We start from the raw sequence: 19,771 nt of genomic DNA on the forward strand, positions 1-19,771 counted from the left end.
CTTCTGAATTTCAAAAATTCCAATATATAATTTAAAACTTTCTTTTATATCTATAAATATATTACCTTCTAATTTTTGATATTTTTTTCTTCATTTTTTAAAATTAATTTTTCAACTCACAAGTGGTTCACCTATTCCCTCTCTCCCCAACATGGAAACAATTATAATGAATCTATGTAGGATACTGATTTTAAAGATTTGGATCTTATTTAATTAGTATTATTATTTTAAGAAGGTCTCCTTATGTTGCCCAGGCTGGCCTTCAACTTCCAATCCTCATATTTCATCCTGCTGAATAGCTAAAATTATAGGAGTGTGCCATAATTCAGTTTTAATTAATTTTTTCATATCATCATTATTGTTCTTTCTTCTATTTAATTTTATTATCCATGTCCCATTGATATTGATCATGAAATAATCTTTATTATCTATTTTATAACATCTTCAATGAAAGTTTGATTTTTTGTTTACAGCAGGTACTATTTAAATTTTATACAATTTTGTATTTTTAAAATAGTTTTACTTTAATCAACTTTATTTTGAAAGTGGCTAGAAAATATAGATTCTATGACTATAATTTTGTGAATATTATAATTAGTGTTGCTACCTATACACAAATTAATTATACTTGAATTTTAAAATAATGCTTACTTTCTTGTTATTCAGCAAAAAATTTCCTCTTGTAATTTCTATTTAAATCCCTTTAATCATCACTCATTCTTGTTTCCATAACTAATTAATTTCTAAAATAAGTAATATCCTACCTTGTGAAAAACTTTCCCTCATTTGGATATACCTTAATATTTGAGTAGAATATATTTACACTAACAGCTGTCTTCCAACTCTCACCTGTTCTAAATGTATACAGGATTGTGTGTTTATGCATATTAAACAGACCTTAAGAAAAAATCAGATTTGGGAAAATATTTGAGCAGTAATTTATTTTATAACTACTTTATAAAGATGTAAAGTCATATGATTAATAATACTTTTTTTCGATTTTTGACATCTATAACCTATAAATCATCCACAATTTCTGCATTATCTTTAACAAAGAATCTTTCTGTCCTCTTTCTGCTAAAATAAACAAAGATTTACATAAAACATGACTAGAAAATTAGCAAGGGATCTTTAAATTATTATAATTTGGACAATGTTTGAAACTGAAATAGAAATTTTTATAATTTCTAAAAATTATAATAGAAATTATTATAATTTGGACAATGTTTGAAACTTAAATAGAAATTTTTTTATGAAGCAGTAATATTTTAAAAGATTCTCAATCATTACTTTCATGCATATTAAGTTCTTAATTATCACTCCAAAAATTGCTTTACTATCTTCTTATACAAAAGTTAACTTACGTATATCTTGAAAATAAATTAAATACCTTCAGATTATATTTATGAGCTTTATCCAAAATAGTTGGTACCAAGTTATCAGTAGCTTCTCCATTCTCATCACTTGAATCAGGTGGGTACCAAGATAGAGCTAGTACACCTAATAGAAAAAAAGGAGGAGGGAAAGAAAAAAAAAAAAAACAGGAAACAAGATGATTGCAAGTAGTCTAAAAAAGGCAAAATAAGTTTCAAGTAGTTAACAGTATGAAAGGATAATTAACAATAAAAGAAACATATTCAAAAGAGCTTATTACTTTCTTCAGGCCACATAATATGTTAGTTTGTTTAGCCAATATTTATGAACTCTTTATCAACAAATTCTTTTTAATATCAATGTTTTAAATTAATACACTTTTGTTTTCACAATAAGTTTAAGGTTTACAGGAAAATAAAACAAAAAGTACAAAGTGCTCATATATATCTGCTACCAGCCTCCAATATCCCCTTCCCAGTTTTCCTATTTAGCATCTTACATTATTGTGATACATTTGTAATAACTAATAAACTAATACTGACACATCATTTTTAACAAAACACCATAGTTTATATTAGGATTCACTGTTTGTACAATTCTATGCATCTTGAACAAATGTATAATGTCACATGCTCACCATTATAGTATCAGACAAATTAATTTTACTATAAATCTCCTGTACTCCGTCTATTTATTCCTCCTCCATCTTCCTTTCACTCAGGGCAATAATTGAACTTTTAACACTGTCTATAATTTTGCCTTTTCTACAATGTCATATAGTTGAAATCATAAAATATGTAGCTTTCCCCAAATGGCTTCATTCACTTAGCAATTTGCATTTTAGTTTTCTTCATGTCTTTTCATGGCTTGATAGCTCATTTCCTTTTACTACTGCATAATATCCATCAAATGGATGTTTATCCATTTACCTATTGAAGGGCATCTTGGTTGCTTCCAATTCTGGGCAATTATGAATATAGCTTCTATAAATATTCACATGCTAGGTTTTGTGTTTATATTATCTGTTAACAGCAGATTTAAAAAAAAAGAAAAATAATTATAATTTCTCCCTGTAATACCTGATTCATTTTGCACTGATAAATTACAAACTGTTAGAAATATCAGTTTGCACAGAAATCACTAAGTATATTGGGAATGTTTAAGATCAACTTATCCAAAGCTTCACATATAAAGTAATATGAGGCTATTAGAAAGATGACACTGATTATTTAATCAATCAATAGACTTTTTAATACAGGGAGTCAAAAGTAATAGTAGTAAAGGAGAAGTTTGTGGAAATTAGGAAATGAATGTTTAGAAAATATGAGAAAGCTAAATTTAAAGATTTGAATTACAGTATAAGTACTATGTAAAAAAGAAGTTCCATTAGAGGAACAAAATAGTATTTTCTTTAAAGTTGACCAAAAAAAAAAAAAAAGTCTATGTCTTCTGTCCTTTCTGAAACTACAAATAGCAAGAAAATGAAAGACAGAAAAGGGAACCTAAAACACATGGGGTTCCAGGAAAGCTCTGACTAGCCAAAGAGGGCATCACAATCTAGAAAAGGATGTTTGTGAGAAAAATGTAGGGAAAAACTGATCAAATATTTGAGCTGCCTACTAGCCCCATTAGTAATACCAACAATAAAGAGTGACAGTAAAAAACTTCCAATATGTGGCCTATTAAAAAAAATTTACAAAAGATAAAAAGTGAAAAAGAATATGAAAAAATAATAAAGATCACACAATAGAAAGATTATGCCACAAACCATGTTAAAATTATGAGCAAAGCATTCTTCCATAAAATTAAACAAGGTTCCTGTTTCTAATGACAGTGGAATAATTTCTAAAAATGGTGTAAAAGTAAACCAATACTCCCATGAAAACAACCAAAATTACTAGGTAAAACATGAATAACAATAAATTTCTTAAAGCCAAGAAACTGAAGGAAGAACTACCTAGCCAAACTGAAGGGTGAATGGAAAGCCAGGGAGGTAAATTAGCAAGGAGGCCAGTTTGTTCCAAGCACAGATAACAGAAGCAAACTGGTTCTCAAAGTCAGGGGATTACATTCCAGGTTCACAATGCTTATATAGTTCTATATCTTTAAACTCAAATTAAGATGAGTCATGACTTGGTATTCTCAATAATTGCCAGGCAAAAACAAAAAGTAAATTTTCTCAGGAGGAAGGGATCTTCCCCCTGAGTTTCAAACTACTGTGAAAAGCATTTTTTAAAGAATAAAAAACAGTAATGCATTAACAAATAATAAAGAGCACAAGTAAATAAAGCATCAAATACAAGAATCAACAAAAACCAAAAGTCAATAGAAATTAACATGAAAAACTTAAGATATCAGCAGTACAGATATTTAAAACAACTATCTTCATAGTTTAAAAGATAAACATTCACTTCAAAAATTTCAAAATATTGTCATATGTCCTTTAGACAGTGGGGTGGGCTTTGAAGATGTATTTAAATATCTTACTTTCAGTTACATGAGCAAATGATACATTAACCTTTCTTGTTTCTGTGGCTTTATCACCAAACACATAATTTTTACTCACAAAGGTATATTTTAAATATGAACATAAAATTCCAATTTCTAGTACACTGCTCAATAAATTTTGTTTCCTTTTCCTATCATGCTGTTATTTCTCACTTTGATCCCTCACTCCAACCTCAGTGCGCCTCCTACCACATAGGATAGTTTTGTATCTTAATACAATAGTATCCAAATTATTTCTGTACTTTTTCCTCATCTTCATTACACTCTAGTCTCCTGCTGTCCAACTTGATACACACTTATCAAACAACTTAAAATTTTAAAAATATGTTGTTCACTTAACTAACCACATTTCCAGTGCCCACTAGCCATATATGGTCAGTAATATCTACTGTAATAGATAGTACTTATATACAACATTTTGATCATCACAGAAAGTTCTATTGGATAGCAACTACCAAACAATTCTGGTTATACTACAACATGCTAACCACTTCAACCCAAGCTAGTGACTTCTCTTCCTCTCACATTCTCTCTACTGGTATAATCCATGGCTTGGGAAGAATTTTTTTTCTCTTTTACTGTTATTATGTTTCAGATTCTCTATTGCATTGATTATGGATTCAATATATCTAATTCTATCTTCATACTGTGCTTCACAGTTCAATTTATGTTTGTGCAGTCTGGTTCTTAAAAAATCTGAATACAAAAGGGTTGGGAACAAAACCATTTATGGTCCAATTCCAGAAGAGGATTAGAAAATTTACAATGATAATGACTCCATGATAGTAACCTCTACAGTAAGCCAACTGAGCAAGAAATAAAGCTCAGTGGTGGAATACTTGCCTAGCACATATGAGGCCTTGGGTTTTATTGCTAGTGACATAAAAAGGAAAAAAAAACTGTCTAACTAAAAGAAGCCAACTGAATATCTGTATTATTTATACGTAAAATTTATTACACTCTATCATTCCAACTGCTTATTCAACTAGGAAATTCTCTGAAATTGATTCTAGGAATATTAATATACAAGATAGAAAAACCCATGTCATATTCATGCCATCCCTTCAAAGCAATTATCATATAACCTTTAATATAACTCATATGCAATGATTTTTAAAGTTAAATGATGCCTCTAAGTGGAGTAATAGTTAATAATATATTATAAAATCAGATACACCTAGAGAATCAAGTACTGATTTTCTCACTAGATAGACTTATATTTGTAGATCATTTTACTTAAATTACTTACATTCTACTTAAATTACTTAATTTCACACCTATAAAATTAGTGAATTTTTTTTGAAAATTAATAAGTCCCTTGTAATAGAATCACCATTAAACTAAAAGCAGACTTTGTAGTAGAAATCTTATAGGCCAAAGAGAATAGTATGATATATCCAAACTTCTGGGGCAGGGGAAGCTAATTAAGAATACTACACCCACCAAAACTTTCCTTCAGAAGTAAGGGAAAAATTAAGACTTTCCAAGACAAGAAGAAGTCAAGCTAATTTATTAGCCCCAGAGTGGTTCTACAACTGCTTAAGGGAGTCCTATACTAGAAACAAAAAGACAACAAGTACCATAAGAAATGCATTAACAGTACAAAATTCAAGAAAAGAACATACATGAAAAAGAAAGAAGAAAATTGAGCCCTATCAATGCCAAAAAACTTAACAAAAACAAACAAACAGACAAACAAAAAATCCCAAAACCAAATCACAAAAATGAACAAGACAGGACAAAAGGAATAGGATATACAAGAGAATAGAAAAAAAAAATAGAATGGCAGTAGTGTCTTTACTTACATTAAAAGTCTTAAATGTAAGTGGAATAAATTCCCTAATTAAAAGATACAAACAGACTGAATAGACTAAAAGCAAACAAACAACAAACCAGACTGAACATGTGCTGCCTACAAGAAACTCACTTAAATAGTAAAGACATACATAGATTGAAAGTGAAGGAATGAAAAAAGGTAAACCATGAAAACCAAAAGTGAGGGGCTGGGATATGGCTCAAGCTGTAGCGCGCTCGCCTGGCAAGAGCGGGACAAGGGGTTCGATCCTCAGCACCACATAAAAATAAAATAAAGATGTCCACCGAAAACTAAAAAATAAATATTAAAAAATTCTCTCTCTCTAAAAAAAAAAAAACCAAAAGTGATCAAGAGTAGCTGTACTTACATCACATAAAGCAGATTTCAAATCAAAAACTTTAAAAATAAACAAGGAAGGCCACTGTATAGTGATAAAAGGATCAATTCAGCATAGGAAACAACCAAAAATATATATGCAGCTAACAATGAAGGACCCAATTATATAAAGCAAAGTTATTAGGTCTAAACAATGAAATTCTAATAAAATAAGAGCAGGGTCTTCAAAACCTCACTTCTGTCAATGGGTATATCTTACACACAGGCACACACACAGACAGACACACACACACACACAGAACATCCGCAGGTTAACTAACCTGTGGACTAAATGGACCTAATGGGCATTTACAAATATTTCACCCAACAGCCACAAAATATGCATTCTCTACATCAGCACATGAACATTTTCTTGATGGACCACATGTTAGAACCAAAACAAGTTTTGACAAATTTAAGAAAATTCCAAGTATAATAAGTATCTTCTTTGGCCACAATGGAGTAAAATCAGATCAATAATAAGATGAATTTTAGAAATTAGAGAAATCAACAACATTCTCTTGAATGACTTATAGCCAATGCAAAAAGCAAAAGGGAAATAAAAATATCCTGAATTAATGAAACTGAAAAAAATATACCCAAAAATATAGGATACAGCAAAAGCACTACTAACAGGAAAATTTACAGTAATAAATGCCTACATCAATAAACAGGAAAATTTCAAGCAAACAATCTAATTATGCAACTCAAGAAATTATAAAGACAAAAACAAAGCAAATCCAAAATTAGTAGAAGGAAAAGAAACAGCAAAGATCAGAGCAGCAATAAATGAAATGGAGATTAAAAAAACAATACAAAAGACTAATGAAAACAAATAGTCTTTTGTAAAGATAAAAATTATTGATAAAACTAAACAGACATGAAATCGGGAAGGAGACATACAGAAAACAAATCAAAATAGAGATGAAAAAGGAGACATCACAACCAATAACAAAGGAATGCAAATATCACTAGGGAATGTCATAAACAACAATACACTGGCAAATTGGGTAACCTAGAAACAAATATAAATTTTTGGACACATAAGCAAACAAAACTGAGCCATGAAGACACAGATAACCTGAAAAGACAAATGAGAATAAATCAATAATAAAAAGTTTCCTAGCCAAGAAACGCCAAAGACTGGAGGGCTTCACTGTTGAATTTTGTAAAGCTTTAAAGAAGAAACAACAATACTTCTCAAACTATTTCAAAGTGAAAAGAAGAAAACTCCTCCAACCTTATTCTACAAGGGCAGCATTAGTCTAATTCCAAAATCAAAGTAGGATATAATTAAAAAAGAAAACTACAGTTCAACATTCCAGATAAACACACATGAAAAATTCTCAATATATAAATAAAAGCCAAGAGCACATCAAAATGATTATACAATATGATAAATCTGAGTTTGTCCCAAGGATGCAAGGATGTTTCAACATATGCAAAGCAATAAACATAATATAACACATCAACAGACTGAAGAATAAAAAAACATATGAATATCTGAATAGATGCAGAAAAATAATTTGATAAAGTTTAACATTCCTTCATAATAAAAATCGTGAAGCAATTCCTCTAAGATCAGGAGTAAAATAAGGATTTCTATTTTCATTACTCTAAAGGACATCCATATGCAAAAGGATGTCAAATTATCCCTCTTTGCAGATGACATGGTTTCACATATATAGAAAAAAACCTAAAGACTACACACACACACACACACACACACACACATGCACCCATACACATGAGAAAAGAAAAACTGTTACAGATGATAAAGGAATTTATTAGAATTGTAGGCCACAAACCAACATAAAAAAATAGTAGCTTTTTATACTAAAACAACCAAATTGCTAAGAAATTAAGAAGGCAACTGCAGTCACAATAGCTAGAAAAACCATGCATAAATAAACAAATAGGTAGATAAATATACACGGGAAAAAAAATTAACCAAGAAAATAAACAATCTATACAGTGGAAATTAGAAAACACTGCTGATATTAAAGAGGACATCCTGTGTTTACATGCTGGAAAAATCAGTATTATTAAAGTGGTCATACTAACCAGAAGAGTCCACAAATTAAATGCAATCTCTATCAAAATACCAGGGTCATTCCTTATCCCCCCAAAATGATACTTGTATATAGGACAAAAGACCTTGAACAGCAAAGCTATTCAACTGGGGATAGGAGTGATTTGGAGATGTTACCTGGACTGAATTCAAAATAAACTACAAAATGATAGTAAACAGAACAGCATGATATTGGATAAAAATAGACACAGACTAATGGAATAGAATAGAGAATCCAGATATACATTCAAATTTTTACAATGAATTTTAGATGAAGATAGAAAATTCACCATATAAAACCATTTAACAAATGATAAATAAATGATACTGCAAAAACTAGATATTCACATGCAGAAGAAACCAGACTTTTATCTGTCACCAAAGGAAAAAAAATATTAACTAAAATGGACCAAAGACTTAAATATAAGATCAAACCCATGAATCTACTCAAAGAAAATATAGGGCACATACTTCTGGACATTGGTCTGGGAACAGATATTTTCAATATGACCCCAATAGCAGAGGCTGCAGATGCAAAACTTGACAAATGGAATTACACCAAAATAAAAGATCCCTGTACATCAAAAGAAACAATCACAGAATGAGGAGCAGAGCAGAATGTATTTAAAAAGTTTTGCCCTGATAAAGAATTAGCTTCCAGAACATATAAAGAATTCAAACATCTCAAAAGAAATAATAGTAACACTAATAACAATAATAAGCCAATGGACTACAAAGATATTTCTGAAAATAGGCTACACATAAGACCAAAAATCATGAAATGTTTAGCATTAGTTAACATTAAAAAAAATGCAAATCAAAAGCACATTGAAACTGGGCATGGTGGTGCACACCTGTAATCCCAGCAACTATGGAGGCTAAGGAGGCAAGAGGATTGTGAGTTCAAGCCAGCCTCAGCAAAAGCAAAATGCTAGGCAACTCAGTGAGACCTTGTGTCTAAATAAAATACAAAATAGGGCTAGGGATGTGGCTCAGTGGTCAAGTGCCTCTGATCTCAATCCCCAGTACTGCCCCCCTGCAAAACAAACAAACAAAAACACACATTGAGGTAGATATGAACTTACCTCAGTCACAATATTACAGAAAACACAAAACATAACAAATGATGATCTAATATGAAGAAAAGGGAATTCTTATATACTGTTAGTACAAATGTAAATTAGTACGATCATTATGGAAAATCATATGGGATTTCATCAAATCACTAGAAATAGAAATACCATATGATCCAGCAATCCCATATTGAGTATATACCCAAAGGAATTGAAGTATGAAGGGACATCTGCAGTTGCATATTTATTGCAGCACAATAAAAGCCAAAGATGAAATCTGCAGGGAGCTACCATGAATTACTTGAGGGTCTTTGCTCAGTATCAGGCCATGGAGACTTAGGTTTTTCCCTTAGGAACTATCCCTGTTCTCCCATGTACATTAGATTGCCCAAGGCACATAGCATCTATCTCCACTTTACTAGGAAAGACCACTCTTGTTGCTCTGGAGTTGGGTGTAATTCATTGCCATGCAAAACCTTTGATGTTACCCGATATAAATAAAGCAAGGGTGGACTCCACCTTGCCTCTTTTTATGTGGACGCTCCATCCCTAAGATCAGCTAGCTCCACCCCTACTTTTTAAAATTACTTTTTGTCCCCCATGGTTTTTCTGCTGCTTTCTCTTAGCTTTTATCTCTCAGCCAGCCCATTATACGAAGAGGAACTCCATTTCCAACACTCTTGCAGGACGTGGGCAGGACATATCAACCTGTGTGTCCATCAATGGATGACTGGATAAGGAAAATGTGTCTAGTGGGGGATAGGAGTGATTTGGAGATATATGTATATATATCATATATCATTCATTCATAAAAAGGAATGAAATTAGATTGCAGATGTTACTGGAATACATTATATTACATGAAATAAGTCAGGCACTGAAAGACAAATACCACGTGTTCTCACTTATATGTGGAAGTTAAAAAAATTGACCTCAAAGAAGTATAGAATAGTGTTTAGCAGACTCTGAGAAGATTTTTAGGGTTGGAAGGAAGGAGAAGATGTATAGTAGGTACAGGGGTGTAGATGAATTCTAATATCAGCAAAGTAAGATAACTATGGTTGACAACAATTAATACAACATTTCAGACTAGCCAGCAGAGAGGATTTTGAACATTCCTAACTCAAAGACATTATTTATATGTAAGGTGACGGATATGCCAATTATCCTGATCTGATCATTACACATTGTATATATGTATTGAAATGTCAAACTCTACTCCATAAAAAAGTATAATTCCATGTGTTAACAAAAATAAAAACAATTAAAAATCTAAACAAAGAAAAAAATTTTAAGTACTATAGAAATAGTCAAATACCAGATCCATAAAATAGAAGATTCAATGTTATTCTCAATTCAATTCAATGGTGTTAAAATATCACCTTTCCCCAAAATGATATGAAGATTCAGTATAATCTAAATCAAAATTCTACCAGAATATTTTGCAGATACGAACCAGTTGATTTTAAAAATTTATATGTATAGGCAAACAAATTATAATGCCACAGCAATTTTGAAATGGAATACCAAATAAGAATCATATCACCTAATTTTAAGAACTATCATAATGCTACAGTAATCCATATGATATTGCAGAAAGGATAGACAAATAGAAACAATGGATAAGAATAGATAGTGTACAAATAAATTCAAGCTAGAAAAACTGGATGCCCAAATGAAGTGTTAACAGAAAGAAAGATATGCCCATTTTCCAGCCATAAAAACTACATAACCATAGGCTCTAACATATACATGAAATGACATACTTTCAACAAAATTAAGATGCATAGGAAAGAGAACACACAACCAAGAGAGGAATCAATCAGTAGAAATGTACTTAAACATTTAAAGCAATATGGAAGCTATATGGATATCACTACTATACAATAGTAGACATAAATTTAAATTTATATTACAAACAGTTGTTCTAAAGGGAATATTCAGAGCATCTGTTAGCTGCTATAAATCTAAAAATTTAATTCATCTTAGTATAACTTCTATTTCTCCTACTTTTTGCATAAAATTGTAAATAAGATGAAGAAATGAGAATTATAAACTTAATAATACAATATTTTCTGCTTTCAGAAAATATTCTATTATTGATTTCATCTAGTATTTTTGAAGCATCAATGTTGAAAACTAACAGACTAAAGACTGTAACACAGTAATTTTGTTTATCTTTTTCTCCCCCCACAGTGTTGTGGATTGAACCCAGGGGTTCTCTACCACTGCTATATCCCCAGCCTTTTCTTTAAATTTTATTTTGAGAAGAGTCTTGCGAAATTGTCAGAGCTGAGCTTGAACTTGTGATCCTCCTGCCTTAGCCTCCAAAATATTTGGCATTACAGGTATGTGTCCACCACTGTGTCTCCCTACTTCTTTATGTGCCAAGACTTCTTTAAGCGCCAAGACTCCAACACTCTAACACTCTAAATAGTGGTAAACTGAAAGAAAGGAAAGATAATTTTAAAGATATAGAATGAATTGTTTTCTACATGTAATTTTCTATTGCCATATTATCACAAATTTATGAACTGGTGTTATAGTTTAGTGGTAGAGTACTTGACTAGCATACATGAGGGTCCAGGTTCAGTCCCTAGTATCAGGAAAAACAGCAACAGCAACAACAACAACAACAACAAAAAAAAAAAAACCCCTCAATATTATAATTTACTTGTTTTAAACAATATAAATGTATTATCTTAAAAGTTTTATAGGTCAGATATTTGCAACTAAAATAAAGGTGTTGGACTAGACTACATTTATTTCTGTAGGGTTTAGGGAAGAATCTAATTATGGGTCACTGAAGTTTATAGAGGCCACCACATACTTTTGCTCATGAACTCCTTTTGCCATCTTCAACAACAGCAACAGTGGGTTGAGTCGTTTGCACATCACATACCTCGGACTTTTCCTTTTCCCTCTTCCTTGTAAGGACCCATAATTAATGTAATATAAATAATCTGAGATAATCTCAGTCAAAGGATTATAGAAACCTTTGCAACAGTAATTCTAATTTTCTTTTGTCATGTAAAATAGGATATCTACAGACTCTAGGGATTAGAATGTTTTTCTACTAAGAGCCCTTATTTTGACTCCTGAATATTTCTAAAATTTTTTAAAAAATAAAAAATTATCCATTGGGTACTTCTATAATTTTTAGGTATCAGTATAATAGGCAATATGATGTGTTATCCTTTAGCTAAAAGATTTGATACAGTAAAAGAATCCAACAAAAAGTAAAATATTTGCATCAGTAGTAAAACTACCAATATTTAAAATAACAATAATTATACTATTGTCAATGTTTAGAAATAATTCATATTCATATATAATTTGGTAGTAAAATAATGAGAAATAAAAAGTTTTATAAACATAAAGACATAAAGTCAAGCCTGAAATAAAAGTATTTTTCCTAACCACAATCATACTATGACACTTATATATTAGCTATGTAACTAAGTAATATTCGTATTTATTTATCTTATAAAATATAGACATGTTTTATAGTATGAATGTATAAAATATAACAGCTACATTTATAATTGAGGGGAAAAATCATTGTATACAGTTCAATCTGTATAAAGAGAATTAACACTTTGAACAATAACCATTTTCTCTGCCAAACTCAATTTTTTAAACAACAGTGTAGTCTTAAAATTACAAAGAAGACTTGGATCTGCTACTGGTTTATTTGTTTGTTAGTTTTTGGTAATAAGGGAAAAGTCTTTTGAGAAAGTTTTTCCCTCTAATAAAAATCTGGAAATAAAGACAGATACATATACCACACAGAAGCTAATATAGTCTAAATAGACTTTACCATATCTGTTTATGGCATAATATGAACAGAATATAGAAACTAGAGTAGTAAGTTTATTCTAAAAAATAAGATATCATAAGTAACTGAAAAAAGTCACTCCATAGGAAAAAAATCATCATCTTACATGTTTAGTGTAGACTCACAGAATTCTACATTGTTTTGTTCACAAAAGAAACTTGCATTTTTCTATATACTTATCAACTCATTAGTGAGTTCATGCCTTTATGTAGAGAACAACCATTTTTCCTTGTGTTCCTTCTACAAAGAGCACTAATGAGATAGAACTGAAACTGAAAAGTTTACAAAGGTTATAAAATAAAACTGAAGAATTTTCAGACATCAAATTATTTTTTTAATAAAATTGACTATTAAGAAAATAGATCTAAATAAATAAGTATAACTGTAATAGAAGGAGGAAAGGGAAGAGAAAGCTGATGGAGATTTCTAAGAACAGTAAGATCAACCAATGACTTAACATCAGTTAAGTTCAAGGTGCGTATTTTGAACTTTAGAGCAATTACAAAATAAATAAAATGAATAAATATATTGTACTAGGCTAGAGAATATACAATATACATAAAAATGTAAGAGAAGAAAAATAAAGGAACAAAGATGATTAGAACAAATGAAAAATAAATAACAAAATAGAATATTAAAAAACCATATCATTGCATGATATATAAACAAAATAAACACAAAAAATTTAAAAAGACTATGAAAGTAGTTTAAACAAATAGAAACACAAAGCCAAATAATATGCTACATGTGAAACAACACATATGTCTTTTAACAGTTGAGTATAGAAGAAAAATTTCTATAATTATATAATTAAATATTATTCAGCAACAAAAAGACTAAACTGTAGATATATGCTATGTTAACATAGGTACATTTGAAAATATTGTGGTAAGTGAAATAAGACACACAAATGATGGATGGTTCTATTTTCATGAAGTAATAGAACATTCAGAACTACTTGACAGTGATACAAATCAGATGCACAGGGTCTGTATCATAGTGGGTAAGTAAGGCAATCACGATGAAACTTTCTGGACTACAGAAGTACTTTACCACTTGACTGATGATATTTATACAGGTGCATGCATACCTTTAAGAAACATAATTAAGTATTGTATTTTATGTAAAGCATAAATAATACAATTGAGAAAGAGAACTAAATTATTTTACATATATTAAATTATAACTAAATTTAATACATGATATATATATTAAATTATTATTTAATATTTTATTTTTATTAAGAAATCAATAAAAACAATATGTACAGAAATACCCCAGAATTTAGAAATTAAACAACATACATTAAAGGCAGTGTTAAAAGGTAGTTACTGTTCTGGGGTCTGGGGTCGTGGCTAGTGTTAGAGAGCTTGCCTCGCATTTTGGGGGTACTGGGTTTGATCCTCAGCACCACATAAATAAATAAAATAATTATAAAATAAAGGTACTGTGTTCATCTATAACTAAAAATTTTTAAAAATGTTAAAAGTAAAAAGGTGGCTACCTGGATTTTTAATAATACATATATAGTTTAATTTGTAGGTATGAGTTTAATAATGTAATTAATAACAATGGGGAGACCAACTCAGTAAATTAATCTTCCACCAAAGTTTGCTTATATACATAAACACATAAATAATATAAATTAATTACCAATGGAAGCTGAACGCATCTGTCTCATGTGAGTTTCTATGACAGTGGGATCCCGAGAGCTGTAACTTCCCAACTCAGGATAAAAGCTGGAGCCAATGTCATCTGGAGGACTGTGTCTCCCCTGTGGATAATTCTTGGCTATTCTAGGGTCCCAATGCTCCAAGACTGGATGATTCCAATGTATATATTTACCATCAAATTGTGGGTTTCCATACCAACTGTAATAAAATACATGCAAAAAATAATTCAGAGGTGGCAGTTCTTCCAGGTTAAGTTCAGAAGTTTTGGAAGGTTTCATAGTGATTTCAACACTTTTTAAATTCTTGGTATTTGTTTCACTGTTGATTTTGTCACTCTTTTGAAAATCAATTTTTTTCCCCAAATGAATAGTTTGTTGATGAAGTTCTGGAAGAAGGTCAAGTCCAAAAGGAGCTCCAAAAGTAGCTGTATTTGGTCTCAGCAATTTTAAACCCATCATCAGAGAGAAAATAAATAGAATAAAAAGCGACAAAATGATGCAAGTCCTTCTCCGAAATTTTGCCATGATGACATACTTTAAAGTCCAAGATAGCAAATGCTTTGCTGTAATTTATTGAAAAAAGAAAATTAGTAAGAGGTATCAATAATATTTTCTAATGTATTCAAAATGAAAACTAAATCCATAGTGATTACATTAAAATTAAGAAAATGCAATATTATGTTATCAAGTTTTAGTATCTGTAAAATAATCAATACATACATAAACTAAGTGGCAGTACTGATCTGGAAATATTACCATTAGCATGCAAATTATATTCTGTTAAATAAACCTTTTAGGAATTTCATTTAATAAAATAAAATATATTTTTCATCATTTTAACAGATTTTATGAATACTGAGTAAAGAAAGGAACTTTTCTGTGTATAGGAACTAAAATTTTCTAATTTTAAACATAGAATTTAAAAAACATAATAAAATATGCATGATGTACATTAAAGTTGAATCATAAACTGGATTTAAAATAAATCATTTTTAATTGAAATTACAATATTGTAAGGAGGAAATAATTATACATTTAAAATGATGTTTGGAAATGAAATAGAATCAAACATTTTTTTAAAAAATGACAGTAAAGAAAAAAGAATCAAAAGTTGATATAAGAAATTTGAGCATTCATGAATTCTGGTATACAAGGGAAATCATAGAACTAATTCCATGTAGATACTGAGGGACAACTGTATTTACATGTAATATAATATTTAAGTATATATAGATGTAAAAATTATCATTGGGTAATATGCAAGATATGTAGAAATGGTTAAATGTGCATTTTTTTCTATAAGACTACAGTAATTCAAAAATAAAAACATGAAGAGAATACCACCAGCAAATGAGAGGGCTCAAGCTATTAACATAGTATCTGTTCATTTCTGCTATTAACATAGTATCTGTTCATTTCTGGGAAGGGACAACTCCTACAGTCCTTCAAGCTCTGCACTCCATAACTCCAGGAACTGAAAACTCAGTGTGTGGAACATAGTGAGCCTGTTCACTGACTAGGAACAATGGAACAAGATAACCATTTTGGTCTGCCTCTGAAACTTGTCCTGACATTTCCAAGTTATTGAGATAATAATAAATAATTTTGTGCTTAAAAAAGTGAGCATTCTGACAAGACATGAGTCAGAAAAACATTTTTGTTGATATGATTTCAACTATATTAACCATATACATAGATGCAAGGAATATATTTAAAACATGTGATAGTTACCTCTAGGTGAGAAAACAGTAATCTTTTCATATGTCTACTACAATTATAATAGTTTTATTTTATAAAGAATTATGTGATAGACATCATTATCCAAAGTACATGTATGAAGACACAAATTGGTGTCAACATACTTTATATACAACCAGAGATATGAAAAATTGTGCTGTATATGTATAATAAGAATTGTAATGCATTCCGCTGTCATTTATTTTTTTTAAATTCAATTAAAAAAGAAAATAGAAACAAGAAAAAAAGAGTTAATTGATGGCAATGAATATTGAGAAGGCAGAGAAAGAAAGAAATAACCAAATTACTATGAAATGTATTTTTGGAATGCTGACTTCAGCTGAATGGAAAGTCACAAATAATACTGAAACTTTTTTACATTTTTCAGGTTCATCTCCTAGATCCACCCATGAAACAGAATATAAAATTTGAACTATGGAGGCTGTCTTCTATTTTCTTTCTCTTGACTATAAATATAATTTCTGAAGCTGATCCCTTTCTCTTTATACATAACTTAATTCATTCACTTAAAATGTTTAAAATCCGTATCATTACAGATAATGTACCAGATAAATCTTTAGAGATGACCTATTGGCTGTAACCCAACCTCCATATTTCAATTGAGAATAAGTCATCTCAACCTAAATAAAAGCATCAGATATTGTGATTAAAGTTTCAGCTCTGCAGTTGCAATGTACTACACTCCAGTAGAGATCAACATATCTTACAGTCAGTGATCATTAGTTTTTCAGCTTATTTAATTTCTGGACCTCTTGCTTTTGACATTGGTATGTATGTGTTCAGATTCTACTGATTACATATACATTTCATATGTTTATAGTCTATATTGATCATACTATACAGGAAGAATTATAAAGATTCAATAATTTTATAAACCCATTTTCAAAAAAATTATCACCTTCAAACTTGTAACACTATAGTGACTCTCGAGATACCCAAAATATTTGCTAATCTTGCAGGAAAGGAGAACTACTTATTCAAATTCAACCAAAATAATAATAAGTTTCAGACTTTATTTGAGAATAAAAAAACAAGTTAATTGCAGATGCACAGGTTCTCAAAGCAGGTATTGGCTACTGATAATGTGTTCTCATGAAAGGACAATTTACATTATTCTAAAGTTATACATAATAGGTTCTTTTGAATTTGTTTTCTGTTTTTGTTATGCTTTCAATCTCTTAAAATGTTAGTTTACTTGGAGATCCCACATTCAGACAGCTAAGAAATCAGATCTTGAAGCACTATACTATCATTATTTTAAAATATTTCTTATAATCACATAACTCAGAAAAGCCAGTCTCTTTTAGTTATTGTTATCAATTAATTTATACAAACTCTTCATGCTTTCTCTTGGTGGAGGGATGTTTTTTTTTTCCTGCTACTGTTTGCTTCTAATGTTATTCTGTAGGAAATCCTTAGAGATGTACAACTAATAAGACACATCTGGAACTCTCAGAATCAGTTTCTGTACTAAGGCTTCCTTGCTCAGATCAGTTCTACCGTAAACATTCATACCTTTTGGTCAACAGAAATTCAGTTATGCATAATCCCATCCTTCCAATCTGTGAATTAGAACTTCATTTTAACACTACTAACTTTTTCAAAGTCTATGGTCTAGGATAGTCTATGGCTAAGCAATCTGCTTCAGAGTAAGCAACTTACCAGATCAAGAAGAGCAAGTTCTGACCTAGTAGTTAAGCTCTTGCTCCCATACTATTTTGCCTTTCTACAAGGTATTACAGATATCAAGTTTAGAGAATATATCACTTTTTAAGACATGGATGAAAAACATAGTCATGTGTTCATTTAAAATTATGGTTTTAAGAAACAATGACTGTTACCTGCTTCATGAACTGTAGCACACAATCTGAAGACAGCGTATTTTTATTTATTTTGAGCATACACTATTTACTCACATGAATAAGAGAAGCAGCTTTGCAAATGTGTTAAGCATAGAGTCTGAAAATCCACAAAATTTACAGCAACGCCAGTTTTTTTGTCAGGTTTACATACACCACAATGAGAGTGGAGTAACCAACTTGACTGTCATGAAAGTGATTTGCAAACAACTTGCAATACCTAGATTTTGTTTCGTATTTTTCTTTCAGCCTACTGCCTACACCCTTCAATGTAAACAACCCCTCATCCCATTCTCATCTAATAAATAGTCTTTCCCTTGCACTTGTTTTTTTTTTTTTTTTTTTTTGGTGCCTTTCCAGGTTCCCTTAATGGTTATCTGTAGGGTTTCGTAACAATAAAACGAAACAAACTGATAGAACTGCCTATATTTCAAGTTCTCTTCACTGAAGAGAAAAACAAAGGTATTCATCCTCCATAGTTGGTCTCTGAGTCTTAGCAAAGGATAAAGTCTACAATGGCAGCGCCAAACACTTTAATAGGTGGCCTCCCCATCCTGCTCTCCTCTCCAGATGCCCAAGGGCGCCAGGAGAGAGTAGGGCGACCTTCCTGCTGAACCCCAGGACTTTAGGACTTGAGGCTTGTCCTCTCAGTCGCTTCAAGGCCAAGATGCGGTATGAGAGTTATAAGGGCAAGGGACTGAGAAAAGTTCCACCTAAACCGAAATTTCCAACTTTCTGGGAAGTGAAGAGAAAACCAAGGCGACAGAAGGATTCCCCTGCGAAAAGACTGGAGAGGAAGCAAGTGGGGTCCAGATCAAACAGGATCAGAAGCAATGAAAGTAACTAACCTAAACAAGAATCGGGGGTGAGAGTGACAGGGCGGACCTCAGGTGGCCGAGGGCCCAGGTTCAACGCTCAGAGCCTCCCGCTGCCGGCCAAGGGACGCGGGGTCAAAGGGCTTCGGCAGGAAAGCCGCGAGCAGATTGGCTGCCGTAAGCGTGCGCAGGCGCCCACTGTGGACCCCGCGCCCGCCGCAGCCGCGTCACTGGGTCCGGAACTCTTGCAGCTACTCACCAAGGTCTAGGTTCGCCCACCAGTGAGGACTTAGCCGGAAAAGCGGTAGCCCACAAGACTGAGAAAGCTGACAGCTTCCTCCTCACAGCGCAGCCAGTGCCACTGCCCAAAAGGCTGGCGCAGGGCGTTCCGGGAGCCCTGCGGGCTGGGCCGGCGGGGCGAGGCGCACAAGGGTGGGCGGGGCTCAGTTCTCCCAGCGCGAGTCTGGAGTCCGTCGGCGGGAGGGGCCTAGATAAAAACAGGCTCCGGTGTTTTAAAGGGCGACCCCTGCAAGTAAAGGAAAGGGAAGAAGTTGAGTGAGGCTGAGCTCCCAGACAGTTTCAGCAAGTAGAGATGGCAATTAGAAATTGTCT

General features: G+C 31.7%; 1 protein-coding gene across 2 annotated transcripts in view; it reads right to left on the bottom strand.

Moving 5' to 3' along the window:
• Nucleotides 1-19,507, bottom strand: part of Manea (mannosidase endo-alpha) — a 32,236-nt gene extending 12,729 nt beyond the window's left edge. The window contains exons 1-3 of one of the 2 annotated variants that reach the window (XM_026392760.2): nt 19,419-19,507; nt 14,709-15,290; nt 1,391-1,500 (exon numbers count right to left, since the gene is read on the bottom strand). In XM_026392760.2, coding sequence (XP_026248545.2) covers nt 1,391-1,500; nt 14,709-15,252 — 654 coding nt within the window. In that variant the 5' untranslated portion in view covers nt 15,253-15,290; nt 19,419-19,507. Of the gene's footprint in view, nt 1-1,390; nt 1,501-14,708; nt 15,291-19,192; nt 19,360-19,418 lie in introns of those variants that run through there. The other variant, XM_026392759.2, reaches the window with a different exon arrangement.
• Between the last annotated feature and the right edge of the window lie 264 nt (nt 19,508-19,771).

The sequence above is a fragment of the Urocitellus parryii genome, chromosome 8 (assembly GCF_045843805.1).
Source record: "Urocitellus parryii isolate mUroPar1 chromosome 8, mUroPar1.hap1, whole genome shotgun sequence".
NCBI classification, from domain to species: domain Eukaryota; kingdom Metazoa; phylum Chordata; class Mammalia; order Rodentia; family Sciuridae; genus Urocitellus; species Urocitellus parryii.